At 42.2% G+C, this 18,149-nt stretch overlaps 2 protein-coding genes across 2 annotated transcripts in view; one reads left to right on the top strand and one right to left on the bottom strand.

Moving 5' to 3' along the window:
• The window catches only part of LOC140203157 (sodium/mannose cotransporter SLC5A10-like), a 192,052-nt gene that overhangs the window by 48,349 nt on the left and 125,554 nt on the right, over nucleotides 1–18,149 (bottom strand). The gene's annotated exons all lie outside the window — the stretch shown is intronic.
• Nucleotides 1–18,149, top strand: part of LOC140203261 (protein FAM83G-like) — a 48,497-nt gene that overhangs the window by 4,057 nt on the left and 26,291 nt on the right. Inside the window, exon 2 of the mRNA XM_072269275.1 lies at nucleotides 9,062–9,229. Within this exon, the coding sequence (XP_072125376.1) occupies nucleotides 9,062–9,229 (168 nt within the window). The remainder of the gene's footprint in view (nucleotides 1–9,061; nucleotides 9,230–18,149) is intronic.

Here is an 18,149-nt window from a genome sequence, read left to right on the forward strand (position 1 = left end):
ACCTCATCACAGTACTGATTCCAAAACCTATGGACTTACCTTCAAGGATGCTTTATCTCTATTATTTATTTACTTTTATTTGTATTTACGTAGTTTGTCTTTTGCACATTAGTTGTTTGCCGTTCTTAGCTTGTGCGTAGTTTTTCATTGACTCTATTGTATTTCTTTGTTCTACTGTGAATGCCTGCAAGAAAATGAATTTCAGGGTAGTATTTGGTGACATATGTACTTTGATAATAAATTTGCTTTGAGCTTTGAACTTCTGAACATTGGAAGGGCCTACTCCTGTGCTGTGCTGTTCTATGTTCTAAATATTGGCCAGAATCTGGGGATATTTACTATTTACTGACCATTATGCTGCTGGCATTTAGGGCAGCAATGAAGGTCCTCCACCTCTGACGGTGTTCACGGCTTCCTTCATCATGTCGGTGGCTTCCTGTCAGTTTTCACTATTGTCAGTCATGCAAGTCCCGGGTGGAGACTGTCAAACTCGTGTAGAAGGATTCTTCATTGCTGTTTCCATAACAATTTTGTTTTACTAGTCAGGGTTGTTAACCCCAAGCTGAACCACTAAACCTGGAGGACCAGTGCTCTCCTTCTACTCTGGCCTCTACCTTTTGACTTGTTTGACATGGGTGACCCTACCTGTCTGTCTGTCTAGATACCATATCTGATGCGGACTTTGGTGACCATGGTTTTCCATATAGATCTATCCTTCGTCTTTTGGATGACTTCCATTTCCTCGATGTGTAGCCACCTGGCTATGCTTCTGATGTACATAAGCCGAGGTCTTCCTCTAGGTTTGCTCCCCTCAATCTTTCCAGAGAGTATGAGTTTTTCTAGTTCATCTTTCTGCATGACGTGCCCTAGGAATCTGAGTTGTCTTTCTCTCATTGTTGGTACGAGTGATCTAACTGCTTGGGCTCTTCTGAGAGCTCCTTCATTTGATGTGTGTGTGGTCCATGATATTTTTAACATTCTCCTGTAGAACCTTAATTCAGCTGCTTCTAGTCTTTCTTCCATTGCTGGAGAAATAGTCCAAGAACCGAAATATAAAAGTCCTGACTTCAGTCAACATAGCTGTCCTGTTCATTGAGGCACGCAATGACCCAAACCATGACAAGTTTGTAGTCTGCTTGGAGGAGAATCTGGGGATGTTTACTGAAATATTGCCATGGGATCTTCCATTTGAGAGAATGTGCAGAGTCCTGGTTTAACATCTTTTTTGAAGAAAGAGACCTGTGACAATGCAGAGCTCCCTCAATACTGCTCTATATGCCGGTACCCACACTTAAAATATTATAGTAAAGCCATCCGTTAGTCTTGCGAGACCATGGATCTGCGCCTGTAAAGTCTTCACTCTCCAGGGCGCAGGCCTGGGCAAGGTTATATGGAAGACCAGCAGTTGCCCATACTGCAACTCTCCCCTCTCCGTGACACCAATGTTGTCCGAGGGAAAGGCATTAGGACCCATACAGCTTGGCACCAGTGTCGTCGCAGAGCAACGTGTGATTAAGTGCCTTGCTCAAGGACACAACACATTTCCTCGGCTGGGGCTCGAACTCAGGACCTTCAGGTCGCTAGTCCAGTGCCTTAACCACTTGGCCACATGCCCACTCAAAATATTATAAGGATCAATCTATTTGTCATATACATTTATATGTACAATGGGTTCTGGTTGATATCGGACCAGTACATTTTGGCTACCAAAGTTTAATAGAAATACTTGAAGAGACATAAAAAGATAAATTGAGTAATGAATTATGTACTTAAATGAAATACAAAACAAACTGGAACACTACCAATATTACTACAGGCTATAAAATTGTAGTTCTTAATAGTTATTGACGGAGGAATTCATCCAGTGTATGCTGCCATGTTCTTTTGACTGTAAATGAACAACATCAGTGCAGGCACCTAGTGCAGATATTGGACTACCTTTTAATGCTATTAATGATTGCATCCTCCAAATCTTCAATCAGGATGCTTGTTGATACCTCTCTAATTCTTCATAGTACCTAACTTGTTGAAGTAGCAAAATTGTTTCCTTTTCACTCCCACCGGGTTCTGGCATTAGTGAGCCTGAATGTTTGAAACCGTAGTGAATGAAACATTTCTGAATCATCTTACAGAGTGGGTAACTTCACTCACCCCAACACTGAGCTGATTCTACAACCCCTAGGTTTGCTGTCGAGGTCTCTATAACTCATGTTCTCAATATTATTTATTTTTATTTTGTTTTCCTTTATCTTTTTGCACAAATGGCTGTCTTTGCACATCGGCTGTTTGTCCATCTTTGTGTTTAGTTTTTCATTAATTCTATTGAGTTTCTTTGTACTAACTGCCAATAAGAAAATGAACCTCAGGCAGTATATGATGACATATATGTACTGTGATAATAAATTTACTTTGATCTTGGGGGTAAAAAACAACATTCAATAATTATAATACATTTGAGTTTAAAGTACATATGGAATAAAATGTGCATAAATACATAAATACCAGCAGGTATTTACAATGTAATCAGCATTATAAAAGTGCTTTAAAGTGTTTACATTACTGTGACAGAGGTAATAGATAGAGTGGGAGGTGGGGTGGCTAACTAGAGTGGTTGATCAGATTAACTGCCTGAGGAAAGAAACCTTCTGAGACGATGTGAAATGTCACACTGAAATACTATAATGTTGATACCACAAGCTTGATTCAATTTAATGTCAGAGAATATATACAGTATACAACCTGAAATCCTTGCCCTTCACAGACATCCACAAAACAGAGAGAAAATAAATTCCAAGGAATGAATGACAGAAAAATGTTAGAATCCCAAAGCCCCTTCCCCCCCCGCAACCCACCCACCATGCCCCTAGAGACCATGATCTAGAGTCCATTAAAAACTACTGCCAACCCAACATTTCAACAGGCCCTCTCTCTCACCAATGGGGGAGAAAGAGATATCGCGTCTGTCACATTGAAAGGGAGACCAGTAGCTCGCTGTTCCAATATTAAGTTCTGTAGCGTCGCTGATTGGAGTTCCCCCGACTTGAGCCAGCAGACTTTCTCTCACCGTCGAGAGAGAGAGAGAGAGAGAGATCGCTCGAGTAGAGAGGCCTTCGGCAACTGCGCCCACTGCCTCGATGTTCCGATTTCCTGCGACGCTTCCGTCAGCGACATTGGCAAGGAATTGGATCATCAACAGGGCCGCGCCCTGAATGTACATTGTCTTCTGAGCTGCTTCTGGAGATACCGAAATGCCAGGTGGCTCGGTGAATTCTAAGAGCAAGACCTCACTGCCCGTGGCATAAGAGTAATGTAAAATATTTTCATTGAAACTACTTTTGCCAGATGCTATCTATTGCTATAATGCAAGTGTTTATTTGTGAAATCTAAAATTCCAACACTATAAGGATGAAATTCAACTTACTTTGGTATAAGAAAATGACTGTGTATAGATAACATTTTCAGTAGCATAGTAAATATTGAAACTGCACAACTTGCAACAACTTGGCTGAGTGTTTTGAACTAATCTTCCAATTTGATGTAATTAAGACAGTAAGACATAGGAGAAGAATAAGGCCACTCAGCCAATCAAGCTTGTTTTATTCCATCATGACTGATTTATCACCCCTCTCAGCCCCATTCTCCAGCTTTCTCCCTGTATCCTTTGACACCCTTATTAATCAATAACCTATCGACCTCTGCCATAAAAATATCAAATCACTCAGAGGATTCACCCTCCTCTGGCTAAAGAAACTCCCATCTCTGTTCTAAAGGAATGTCCTTCTGAGGCTGTGCCTTCTAGTCCTAGACTACCTCCCACCCCATAGGATGCATCTGCTCCATACCCACTCTATCCAGACCTTTCAGTATTCAATAGGTTTCAATGAGATCCCCCCCCCCCTCTCCTCCCCCCATTCTTCTGAACTGCAGTGAATACATGCAGTAACTCTTTCATTCCCAGGATAATTCTAGTATGTCTCTTCTGAACTTCTCTATCTACATTACATATTGAAGTAGGTCAATAACTGTGTAGTGTGTTCTCCTCAACATCCTGATTCAATGAACCAGCTGCTGGTTCTGAGCTGCAGAGTCCACCAGGAAAAAAATGTACAGAAAGTACACATCTCCCTTCCAGCGATGGTCCTATTAGCTCAACATTTAACACCATTGTTCCTACGATGCAGATCTGTACCTCCCTCTGACCACAATCCATGTGGATTGGAAATAACACCTCCAACTCGCTGACAATAAACACTGGTGCACCACAGGGATGTGTGCTTAGCCCACTGCTCTAATCTCTCTGTACCCGTGACTGTGTAGCTAGGCACAGCTCAAAGAGCATCTGTAAATTTGCTGATGATACAACCATTGTTGGCAGAATTTCAGTTGGTGTCGAAAGATGTACCAGTTAGTTGAGTGGTGTCGCTGCGACGACCTTGCACTCAATGTCAGCAAGGCCAAAGAGCTGATTGCGGATTCAGAAAAGGTAAGACGAGAGAATAGAAACCCAACCTCATAGAGGGATCAAAGTGGAAAGAGTGAGAAATCTCAAATTCCTGGGTGTCAGTATCTCTGAGGACCTAACCTGGGTGCAACATATCGATGCAGCTTTAAAGAAGCCAAGACAGTGACTATGTGTCCATTCAGAGTTTGGGGAGATTCTACAAATATCGCAAGGAGAGCATTCTGACTTGCTGCATCACTGCTGGTATGAGCGGGCTACTGCACAAGATCAAAGTAAGTTGCAGAAACGTAAAACTAGTCAGCTCCATCATGGGTACTAGCCTCCGTAATATCCGAGACATCTTCAAGGATTGGTTCATTAGGAAGGCGGCGTCCATTGTTAAGGAACCCACCTCCAAGGACATGCCCTCTTCTCATTGTTACTGTCAGGAAGGAGGTACAGAAGCCTGAAGGCACACACCCAGCAATTCCGGAACAGCTTCTTCCCCTCTGCCGTCCAGTTTCTAAATAAACATTGAGCCCATGAACTCTACCTCACTACTTTATTTATTTCTGGTTTTTTTGTATTACTTATTTTAACATAATTTAATAGACATATATATACTTAATATAATTCAGTTTTTCCCCGCTTTCTTTATTTACCATGTATTTTGTTGTACTGCTGCCTAAAGTTAACAAATTTCGCAACATATGCCAGTGATAATAAACCTGATTCTGATTCATTGTTAGCACTCTTGTCATTGGTAAATTTGTTTATTAAGGTCACGCACTGAGGTACAGTTGGAAAAACTTAGTTTGGCATTCCATCTATAAATCATTTCATTACCACAGTATGTTGAAATAGCACAAGGGGAAACAATAACAATGCAGAATAAAATGTTATTCAGAAAGTGCAGTGTTGGTAGACAGTAAGGTAGAGGTAGATTACAAGGTTGAGGGTCTATCTTATAACTATCTTATCAATAGTCATTCGAGAACATTGAGCAGAAAAGTCTAGCTGACATTCAGGTATATCATTGAAGGAGTTCACCTGTGTGGGAAATGCTATTACTGGCATTTACTAGATGTGAAACTGCCTTCAGGGAGAAGGTAAGGGATTCTTTGGCACTTGGGGAAGAGCAGAGGGGTACCTTTCTACAATAAAACCAGAATATGCTGTGATTCATAAACACAAGACATTCTGGAAATCTGGAGAAACACACACAAGATGGTGGAGGATCTCAGCAGATCAGGCAGCATCTATGAAAGGAATAAAGAGACATTTCAGGTGAAGAGCCTTCCTCAGAATCTGCTGTGAATCTTAGTGGTTCGGGAAACCTGGTGAAGGCCACATGAGCTCACTTTCTTCTCCATAGACGTTCCCTTTGTAAGGTGAGAAGTGGAAGTGTTCACTGATAATTACAGTGTTCAGTCTGTCCTCAACATCATGCTGCCTGTGCGAGTGGGTGTGTAGGTGGGAGGGAGGGGAAGGCAATTGTCTTGCTGCTGTTGTTGCTTGTATTGTTCTGCTGAACGTGGTGGGCATGCTGTGTTGGCACCAGAACATGTGGTGATACTTACATCCTTGGGCTGTGTTGGTTGTTAACGCAAGTGACGCATTTCACTGCGTGTTTCAATGGACATGTGACTAAATAAAGCAGAATCTGAATGCAATCAGACAACATTCAAACATGGATGCATAAGTGGCAAATAACATGTACCGCAAGTGTGCCAGGCAGTTACCATCTTCAACAGGAGAAGCTTCAACCATCTATATTTGACATTTCCGTGGTATCGCCATTGGCCAGTTTCCCACAGACCATTGACCAGAAATTTATCCAGATCAACCGCCTAAATGTTGTGGCTACAAAAGCAAGTCAGAGGCTAGCACTCATCTCTTCACTTTCCTAGGTCTTTACACTATATACGAAGCAATGAGTTGCTCTCTACGTGTTTGGGTAAATACAGTGCCAATGACTCCTAAAAAACCTGATGCCATCAAGGCAATTGGCCTGTTTGATTGCCGCCTCACCAAGAACCTTAAACATTCATTGGTGCACGATGTCTGCAGTGTGTGCCATTTGCTAAAATACCCTCAGTACCACTTTATTAAGTACCCCCTGTATCTAATAAGGTAGCCACTGAGTGTTCAGCTGCTGTAGCCCATCCACTTCAAAGTCTGGCGTATTGTGCATTCTGTGATGCTGTTCTTCACACCACTGTTGTAATGTGTGGTTATTTGAGTTACTGTCACCTCCCTGGTCAGCTTGAAGCATTATGGCTATTCTCCTCCGACTCTCTCAGTATCAAGGCTTTTTTTTCCTCCACACAACTGCAGCTTACTGGATTTTTTTTTTTGCTTTACCAGAAAGAACAAGGGATAGCAAGTGCATTGGAACAAGTTGCCCTTCTGGTTGTGCATCATCCTGACTTGGAACTGTAATCACCACCCCTCCATCGCGGGGTCTAACTCCTACAGTTCCATCCCTATAGGCATGGTGGGTGTACCTTCACCAGAAAGGGTCATAGCTGTTTAAGGAGGCATCTTGCTCCCCACTTCCAGTTCAATTAAGGATGGACAATAAATGCTGACACATTTATAAATGGTGAGGTGGGCCGGGGGGGGGGGTGCACTAGCCACTTGCTGAAAGTTAATAAGGGAATCTGCCTGACCTTCTGAAAGCTGCCGTTTTGTTTGAGGAGATGTGGTAAGTCACCAAGTCTGGTAAATTTCTACAAATGTACCACGGAGAGCATTCTGACCGGCTGCATCACCCTCTGGTACGGAGGGGCCACTGCACAGGAACAGAAGGTTGTAAACTCACCCAGCACCATCATGGGCGCTAGCCTCCCCAGCGCTAAGGAAATCTTTATTGTTAAAGTGGATGATGTAGCTAATATCACTGCTTGTGGGAGCTTTCTGTGCCTAAGTTGACTAAGATATTTCCTGCATTATCCCATCAGCACAAACTTGTTAAAAAAAGACCATGTTTGTATATTACATTTATGTTATCCTGAAACATGAAACTACACAAAACCTGCTGCAAAATAGATATCCATTCTATGAGAAGCACAGACAAGGTCGGTGGCCAGAATAAACCCAAGAGATTCTGTAGATGCACACAATGCTGGAGGAACTCAGCAGGTCCAACACCTTCTATGGAGAGGAATAAACAGCTGATGTTTCAGGCCTTGATCCTTCTTCAGGACTGGAAAGGAAGGGGGAGGATGCCAGAATAAAAAGGTGTGGGGGAGGGGGAAGGAAGGATGACAATTCAGAAGGCGATAGGTGAAGCCAGGTGGGCTGGAGGGGAAGGGATCTGATAGGAGAGGAGAGTGGACCACAGGAGAAAGGCAGGTGAGAAGAGGTAACAGGCCAGAGTGGGGGTTAGAAGAAGAGGGGAGGGGGAAGGAGAATTTGATATTCATGCCATCAGGTTGAAGGGTACCCAGATGGAATAGTGGGTGTTTTTCCATCACCCTGAGATTGGCCTCATTGTGGCACAAGAAGAGGCCATGGACTGACATGTCGGAATGGGAATCAGAATTAAAAGTTTTGGCCACCGTGAAGTTCCACTTTAGGCAGATGGAGCTGAGGTGCTCAACGAAGTGATCCCTCAAGTTTACGATGAGTCTCACTAATGTCCTTCTCACTGTTTCACTTCAGTATATCCTCCTATTGTCTCCCTAATGAACCTGTGAATCATCACTTCTGGTCTTATCAACCGCTGAGTAAATAACTTTCTCCTTAATTCCTTTGTTACTTGCAGTTTTGGTTTCTATTTTCTATATGGAAATTTGTTTTTCTAAGCCAACCCCATCTGAAAGGAATTTCATTCATTACTAGCAGTGAAATGAGTTGCAGCCACAAGCAGTAGTACAGTCTCACTGGTCTACAGGTTCCTAAAGGTTAGTTCTATTTGTCACATAAACATTGAAATATACAGTGAAATGTGTCATTTGTGTCAATAAGCAACATGATTTGAGCCCGTGCTGCGGGCAGCCCTCATGTCTCTATGCTTCCGGTGCCTGTACAGCATTCTCACAGCTTACTAACTATAAGCACAAGAGATCCTGCAGATGCTGGAAATTCAGACAACACACATCGAATGCTGGAGGAACTCAGCGGGTCAGGCAGCATCAATGGAAAGGGGGAAGAAAAGAGTCAGGGCTAATGAAGGGTCTTGGCCTCAAGCATCAACTCTTCATTCATTTCCGTAGATGCTGACCGTAACCCTAATGCTGAATTCCTCGAGCATTTTATTAATAACCGTAACCAATACGTCTTTGGAACATGGAAGGAAACCAGGGCGCCCAGAGGAAACCCATGCGGTCATGGGGAGAACGTACCATCTCCTTACAGGCAATGGCGGGAATTGAACCATGATCTTATAGCTGGCACTGTACAGTGTTACACTAACCGCTGCAATCACTGTCATGTGACCATGACACGTAGTAACAAAATTAAGCTATTTAGCCAATTGAGTCTGCTCCGCCATTCCATCCTGGCTGAATTATTATCCCTCTCAACCCCATTCACCTGCCTTCTCCCCGTAACCTTTGTCCTGTCTAGTCAAACATCAGAGCAAATGACTATTAACTGCTTTCTTCCTGTTCCCAGGTAATTGCTGTTGTCATGGACATATTTACAGACATCGATATATTCAAAGACTTGCTGGATGCTAGCTTCAAGAGGAAGGTTCCTGTCTACATTATTCATGATGAGACTAACATCAAATATTTCCTGAAGATGTGCCAGAATGCGGGGATGCATATGGGAATGCTGAGAGTAAGTGAGCAAATGAGTAGACAGCCATGCTAATCAGCCATGGTGTCGTGTGATTCACAGTTGAAATATCAAGTCCATCAGATGATCACTTTTTTTTTAAAAAAGAGATGAAATGCCTTTCCACTGGGAGGAGAGAGAAAATTCTTCCTCCTCCTGGATTCTGCACTAGGATACTCAAAGATCCTTTATTTATTTGTGTAGAAGTTAATGTATTTTAGAGTGTGGCTTCATGCTGGATTAGTATGGACGTGTATCCAAAGTCACTTCCCATTTCCATGGCTGGCATCAATTCTCTTAAGGATTCAGAAAGTCCATCATATAAAAGACCATAAAATGTAGGAGCAGAATTAGGCCATTCAGCCCATCGAGTCTGCTCCATCATTCCATCATGGCTGATTTATTATCCCTCTCAACCCCATTCTCCTGCCTTCTCCATGTAACCTCTGACACCCCTACTAATCAAGAATGTCTGCTTTAAATGCACAGCACGGTAGCGTAGTAGTTAGCATAATGCTACTACAGTGCCAGCGACCCAGGTTCAATTCCCGCTGCTGTCTGTAAGGAGTTGTATGTTCTCCCCGTGACCACGTCCAAAAGAATAACTGGTTGGTAGGTTAATTGGGCGGTGTGGGCTGGAAGGGCCTGTTATCAAGCTGCAAGACTTTTTTTAATGACATGGCCTCCCCGGTCATTTGGCAGTAAATTCCACAGATTGACCACCGTCTGGTTAAAGAATATATAAAGAGCAACACATCTATACAGGGAAAGAAACATGAGTGATTACAGATTTGGATTAGGAGTGGAAGTGGACCATTCACACTTAGTACTGTATTTGATACACTCAATGGTCACTTTATTAGGTAAAGCTTATTAATGCAAATATCTAATCAACCAATCACGTGGCAGCAGCTCAGTTTATAAAAGCAATGCCGACCTGGTCAAGAGGTTCAGTTGTTTTTCAGAACAAACATTAGAATGGGGAGGAAATGTGATTTAAGTGACTTTGACCCTGGTGCCAGATGGGGTGGTTTGAGTATCTCAGAAACTGCTGATCTTCTGGGATTTTCACGCACAGCAGTCTCTAGAGTTTACAGAGAGTGGTGTGAAAAACATAAAACATCCGGTGAGTGGTGGTTCTGTGAGTGAAAATGCTTTGTCAATGAGAGAGGTCAGAGGAGAATGGCCAGGTGAGTTAAAGCTGAAAGAAGGCGACAGTAACTCCAATAACCACACATTGTAACAGTGACATGCGGAATAGCATTTCTGAATGCACAACACGTCGAACACAAGGTTCCTAATAAAGAGGTCAGTGAATGCATTTGTACTTTGAGATATCTCACCTATGCCAAGTATCACTCTAATAATCATTCTTTGCTGATAGCAAAATGGTATTGCAAAAAACGTTACATAATAATAAAACACCCTTGATTTTATAAAAGAACCTTTTGTTACACCAGCTTTAATGCTACGGGAAACACGCATCTGGGCTATGGATTTATCCTTGTTAGTGAATTATTACCCAGATTATTTCTTTTAACAAGCCGAATAGTATTATCACTTTACAATCACCTTTGAACTCTAAACTCTGAGCATCTGGTACTGGCTAACAGGCTTCCATTTCAAATCACATTCATGCCAGAATCTCACGTGATCCCAGCTTTTTTGTTAGGCTGCCATCTCTTGGATCCGGAACTGGACTGATATTTCAGTTTGAGCTGTATAAATTATAACAGGTCAAAGCAATGTAATCTATCTCATGGGAGAGGAAAGAATCGCCCAATATTTATCTAATTTTTTTTACCTCTGCATTCAATTGTATAAATTCCAATGAATATTTCCTGTCCCAGTAGTAAAGGAAACCACCCTGCTTCAAGCTTTTGGTCATCTGCTCTAGTATTTCATCAATTTGCTGTCAAATGTTCTTTTGTTCTTCTGAAGCACCTGACCCACCTAAAGATTAGCTTTATTTGTCACATGTATATTGAAACATACACTGAAATGTGTCACTTGTGTCAAAGCAAATCTGTAAAGATTGTGCTGGGCAGCCCCTCAAATGTTGCCACATTTCTGGCACCAACATAGCAAGCCCACAGCTTACTAATCCTAACAGCGCATCTTTGGAATGTGGGCGGAAACCAGAGCACCCGGAGAAAACCCAGGCAGTCACGGGGAAAATGCAGACTCCTTTCAGACAGTGACAGGAATCGAACCCCAATCTTACAGTGGCTACTGTAGAATGTCGCTACTCTACTGCGCCACCATGTTTAAGACTCAGCTGTTTTATCATTCACAGGCAAAAGGTGAACTTTGCAGGAAAGGCCGACTCTTACTGCCTTTAAGAAGGTGTTGTGGTGCTGCGTCCTTGAACTTCTGGTAGAGCTGTTCCCATAGTGTTATCAGAGAGGGAGCTCTAGGATTTGGACAGTTGAGACTGAGGAAACAGTGATTACTTTTCCATATCAGAATGCAGAATCACTTGGAGGACATCTGTTGAGGATTCTGTTCCCATGTGCTTTGTGTTTTGTCCTCATTAGAGAATAATAGGTAGTCAAACAACACAAAATAGGTCCTATATCTCGCCATGCCTTGGAGACCGTGAATTCCTTATTTACACGGGCACCACTTTGTCATCAGTTCCCTCCAAATTCTATCATTGTCCTTTGCAGATGGAAATCTACCAAACTCATGTGCTTGGGATGTGGGAAACCCAGATGGCCACAAAAAGTACTTGCAAATGCTACACAGGCAGTAGCTGGGTTTGTGCCTGAACCCAGGTTTACACCTGTACCACTGCCTTTGACCTCGTGAGGCATAAGACAGAGGAGCAGAATTATGCCATTCATCCCATCAGTGCTCCACCACAGGATTGACTTATTTTCCCTCTCAGCCCCATTCTTCTGCCTTCTCCCTGTAACCTTGAACACTCTTCCTATTAAAAACTTATCAATCTTTAAATATAAACACAAGAAAATCTGCAGATGCTGGAAATCCAGGGCAACACACACAAAATGCTGGAGGAACTCAGCAGGTCAGGCAGCTTCTGTGGAATTGAATAAACAGTCAACATTTCAGGCTGATATAGCTAATGATTTGGCTTCCACAGTGTCTGTAGCAATGAATTCCACCAATTAACCACCCTCTGGCTAAAGATTTGTTTTTCATTCCTGTTCTAAAGGGATGTCCTTTTATACAGAGGCTGTGTCTTCTGGTCCTAGATTCTCCCACTATTAGAAGCATCTTCTCCATGTCCACTCTATCTAGGCCTTTCAATAGGTTTCAATGAGATCCCCCTCATTCTTATAAAACTCCAGTGAGTAAAGGCGTAGAGTCATCAAATGGTCTTCATATGTTAACCTTTTAATTCCCTTTTACAGTATTTTTTAGAACCTAATTTTAGAACATGGAACATACAGCACAGAAACAGGTCCTTCGGTCCACAATGTTGCGCTGAATCAAATGTATTACTAATCAGATGGACAACTAAGCTTATCCCTTATGCCATATCCTTCCAGTTCCCCCACATTCATGTGCCTATGTGCCTACATGTCTCCTGAAGTCGCTAAAAGGCCTCCCTGTCCCCCCACCCCGCTCACCAGGCAGCATATTCAAGGCATCCACCATTCTGCGTTTAAAATAAAATCTTGCCCCTCTCGTCTCAATTGAAATTACCCCTCTCACCTTAACTGCATGCCCTCTGGTACTAAGACATTGCAACCCTGGGAAAAAGAAGATGCTGTCTGTCTACTTTATCTATGCCTTTCATAATGCTGCCTCTATCTGATCTCATCCCAGTCTCTGCCGCTCCGGAGAAAACAACCCTTATTTGGCCAACCTCCCACTACAGCACATGACCTCTTATCCAGGCAACATTCTTGGTAAACCTCTTCTGCACCCTCTCCAAAGCCTCGACATCCTTCCTATAACTGGGCAACCAGAACTGTATACAGTACTCCAGCTGTGGCTTCTAACTGTAGTTCTATAAAGTTGCAACATAGCTTCCTGTCTTTTGAATTTAATGCCTGAACTGATAAAGGCGAGCATGCCATATCGACACACACAAAATGCTGGAGGAGCTTTACCAGTCATGGAAATGAATAAACATTCGACGTTTCGGGCCAAGCCATATGACTTCTTAACCCCTCGATCAATCTGTGTAGTCACTTTAAGGGAGCTATGAACTTAGACCTGAAAATCTCTCTGCTCGTCAACACTGTCAAAGGTCTTGCACTTAATTTTATTTTTAAATTTAAAGCCTGTGCCTCGGCCTTTGGGGGTGGAGGCTGTGGGTTTGGAGAGAAGCCTGGGCAAGTAACTTCAGTGTGTTTTGTCGACAGTATAAACTGCAGCCACTATACTGGGGGAGGTTAATGTTCAGAGTACTGGTTGTGGTACCAGTCAAGCAAGTCCTTGACGGCGTGGTTGATATTTAATCTGATCTCCCTCTGTCTGGTTTCGACATTAAACCAATTAGAGAAATGGTGTTGAGGTTCTGTCACTGGAAAGAACCAAATCCTTTGTACACATCCAAGTTATCCTGAAGTACAAGAAATATTAAACAAGAATTTCTACCAGACTGCATAGTTTAGGGTGTTGTCAACACAAGGAAATGGGGGGATAAGGGCCAAGGGGAGATCTGATAGATGTTTACATGATTATGAGAGGCATAGATAGAGTGGACAGACAGTATCTGTTTCCCAAGGTTGAAATGTCAAATACCAGAAGGCATGGAGTTAAAGTGAGAGGGAGTCACTTCAATTGAGATGTGAGGGGTAAGCTTTTACTTAGAGTTATCGATGTCGGGAATGCGCTGTCTGGCATGGTGGTAGAGGCAAATATATTGGAGGCTTTTAAGAGACGTTTGAATAGGCAAATAAATGTAAGGAAGGTGGAGGGATATGAACATGGTGTAGGCAGGAGGGTAGTGTTCGGGTGTCTTTGATGTGCGTTTTAGCTGGTTCAGCGGAACATTGTGGGCTGAATGGCCTGTTCATCTGCCTGTACTGTTCTATGTTCTACGAAACAAAGATGTGCATAAGTTGTAGAGTCATAGAACACTACAGTACAGAAACAAGCCCTTCGACCCATCTGGTCTATGCTAAACTATTACTTTGCCTTGTCCTGGGTAGCAGGGTGGAGATGCATCTCTACCAAAAGGAGGTGTAAGGTGCTCCTTCCCTCCACTAGCCTGCAGGTCACCCTTGGGCAAGGTGTAGCACCTGCTTAGTCCCTTGATAGGGTCACATGAAGCCATGGGAGCAGGTGGTAGATGGTCGTACGAGCAGCTGGTGCATATCACAAGTCCTGGTTATACAGCTACCGAAGTCAGGCAGACAATATCTGAAGAGTATTGATAATGGCCGGGGTCACCCGTTTTGCAAAGACACTGCCCAGAAGGAGGCAATGGCAAACCACTTCTATAGAAAAAATTGCCAACAACGATCGTGGTTATGGAAAGACTGTGATTGCCCACGTCATACAACACGGCACATGATGAGTCCCATTAACCTGCATCCGGACTATAACCTCCCATGCCCCCTTCTTTCCATTTACTGATCCAAATTTCTCTTAAATGTTGAAATTGCACTAGCGTATACCATTTCTGCTGGCAGCTTATTTCACATTCTCACCAGTTAGTGTATTAAAATAATGGAAGTTCCAGTTGTGACCATCTGATAATGCTGAGTCTTTTATTATCATCTGGACAAGTCAGGACAAACTACATCTTGCTTAAGATTACTTAGACTTAAAGCAAAACATGAAATGTTCTTTTTTTATATATTAAACAAAATATATTAGTGATCATCTGTAATGAAAGAAAAAATAACCCAAGTAGATAGAACACAATATAGGGTATAGCACTTGTGTTCAGTGGCCACGTAATTAGATGCACCTGTCCATCTGCTCATTAATGCAAATATGTGATCAGCCTATCAAGTGGCAGCAGCTCAATGTACAAGAGCATGCAGACATGGTCCAGAGGTTCAGTCGTTGCTCAGACCAAACATCAGAATGGAGAAGAAATATGACTTAAGTGACTTTGACTATAGAATGATTGTTGGTGCCAGACGGGGTGGTTTGAGTATCTCAGAGACTGCTTATCTCCTGGGATTTTCATGCAGAATGGTCTCTGGAATTTACGGAGAATGGTGTGAAAGAATTTTTTAGAAACATCCCGTGGGTGCCAGTTCTGTGAGTGAAAACACCTTGTTAATGAGAAAGGTCAGAGGAGAATGGCCAGACTGGTTCAAGCTGACAGGAAAGTGACAAATATTTGCACATCACAACAGTGGTGTGCAAAAGACATCTCTGAACGTACAACACATTGAACCTTGAAGTGGATGGACTACAGCTGCAGATGACCATGAACATACACTCAGTGTCCACTTTAGGAGGTACTGAATGTAGTGACCAACAAGTGTAGACATGTGGGACTGTGGCCTGCATGGCTCAAGTTAAAAATTAGAGCCGACTTCATATCTGTGATTCAGAGTTGCTGAGAAAGGTGATTGAATAAGTGGGAAACTAAATGCAAGTGAAAATGTGGCAGTCTGCAAAATCAAAACAATCTTCATAAATTGAGATATGTTAGACCATAAGACATAGGAACAGAATTAGGCCATTCAGCCCATCGAGTCTTCTCAGGCATTCCAACATGGCTGATTTACTATCCCTCTCAACCCGTATCACCTGCCTTCTCCCCATAACCTTTGCTACCCTTACTAAACAAGAACCTATCAATCTCCACTTTACATATATTCATTGGCTTGGCCTCCACAGCTGCCTGTGGCAGAGAATTTCACTGGTTCTCCACACTCTGGCTAAAGTAAATCCTCCTTATCTCCTTTCTAAAAGGACGTCCTTGTATTCTGAGACTGTGTCGTATGGTCCTAGGCTCACCCGCTATAAGAGCCTCCCAACATCCACTCTATCTAGGCCTTCAAATACGTTGGATGAATCAAGTTAACCTATACCACCCTGCTCCTGATTGTAATTTGCCTGCAATATATCTTAATGAAACATTGTTTTCTTTGGACCAATAGGCATTTGGCAAAGATAAGTGCCTGTTGGGACCTGTTTGGATGTAAGCACATAACAGTAGTGCGTGTGTGTCTGCAATGTATCTGGGAGTTTTGGCCATACATAATGTGTGAAAAACAGCAGAACATTGATATATTCCATCAATAGGATTGATTCTGAATTCCATGAAAACCACTGCAAAAGGAATAGGTTTGTTATGTAGTGGGTTTTGACAGAATTCACATTTAGGTTAAGTTTGTGAAAATTTCCTCAGTCGTTGTTGCAAATGTAATTTCAGATTTCTGCTTTGATTAAATACTTTGAAAATTAACAAAACTGGAGGCGCCAAAATTTAAAATAAAGTAAGACTCAGTAAGTCAAACCACAGCGGTAGCAAAGACCTGGTCAAAGATCCACTGTCAGTAGCATTAATTCTGTTTCTCTTCCCACAGCTGTGGGCTAAACTGCCGAGTATTTCCAGCATTTTCTGCTTTTTATTGTACAATTGTTGTTTGTTGATCCTCTCCACGCCTTATGGTGCGTCAGACGGCAACTTTGCCAGTTCTTTAGCATTTGTCTGTTTTTTTTCACGAGACCGAGTTGCTAGCTCGACGCTCAACCCAGCACGAGTGGAAAGCATGCAAGGAGCTGGCCGGATTTGAACCCGGAACACTTGCCTTGAAGCCCAGTGAGGATGCCTTTGCATTGCCAGCTGGTTACAATTTTTATTGTGTAAACATAAGTTCAAAATAAATGTTATTATTAGAGTACATATATGTCACCATATACAACCCTGAGATTCATTTTCTTGTGGGCATTCTCAACAAGACTATAAAATAATAACCATTGCAGAATCAATGAAAGACCACCCAACTAGGGTATTCAACCAGAGTGCGGGAGGCAACAAACTGTGCAAACATAAAAAGAAGAAACAATAATATAAATACATATGCAATAAAAGATTTGGACTCTGAAATTTAAAAAAAGCTGGAAACACTCAGCAGGGCAGACTGCAGCTGTGGAAAGAGAAACAGTTAATATTTTGAATTAAGGTCTCTCTATCAGAACTGGCAAAGTGGTCTTTGATCTGAAGCATACACTCAGTTTCTCTCTGCACAGAAGCTCCATGACCTGCTGTGTGTTGCATTTTATTTCAGATTTCAAGCATCTGCAGGTTTTAGTTTTTGGACTTCACAATATCACTTACTACTGAATGTAGGTCCGCCATGATAGAATGGCAGAGCAGACTCGATGGATCGAAAACCCTAATTCTCCAAAAATCTTAGAGTTTTTCATATGTTTCCATCCACTTTCTCTGCATACCCTGTTCTGGGGAAATCCAAAGTTGGTTTTAAATCCTACTAACAGTAGAATTATTTAAACATAGCTAGATGATGCAGATCGCACACTCATCATTAGTCATAAGGGATCAGGTAGATACATGAAACTTATTAGATTTTTTTAGACTGTATTTAGTGCATTTTATATTGCCGGGGGAAGGAACGGGGAAATAATTTCACACAGGGGGGAAACAGGCTATTTGGTCCATCCATGTCACCCAATGAGCACTTGTCTTCCATTCATCCCCCCTTCTATCATTTGGTCCATATACTTCAATGCTTGGATGATTTAAATGCTCATCTAGATGTTCCAATTGCACTGCTTTTTCAAAGCATTAGAACAGACTCGATGTGTTCAATAGAATTCTTAAAGGTAGCAGCTCTGATTCATTACTGGAAACAAAATGAAAATTGTTTCTAAACAGTTTTGTTCTCTCATATTTCATTCTTTATTACCTGCCAATACATTGCAGCCTTCCAGCAATTATCATCAGGAGCCTCCTTGAAATAATCCCGTGACTTCATGTGTTACATCATTCAATTAAGTCCAATATTCTTAATGC

The sequence above is a fragment of the Mobula birostris genome, chromosome 9 (genome assembly GCF_030028105.1).
Source record: "Mobula birostris isolate sMobBir1 chromosome 9, sMobBir1.hap1, whole genome shotgun sequence".
Lineage (NCBI taxonomy): Eukaryota > Metazoa > Chordata > Chondrichthyes > Myliobatiformes > Myliobatidae > Mobula > Mobula birostris.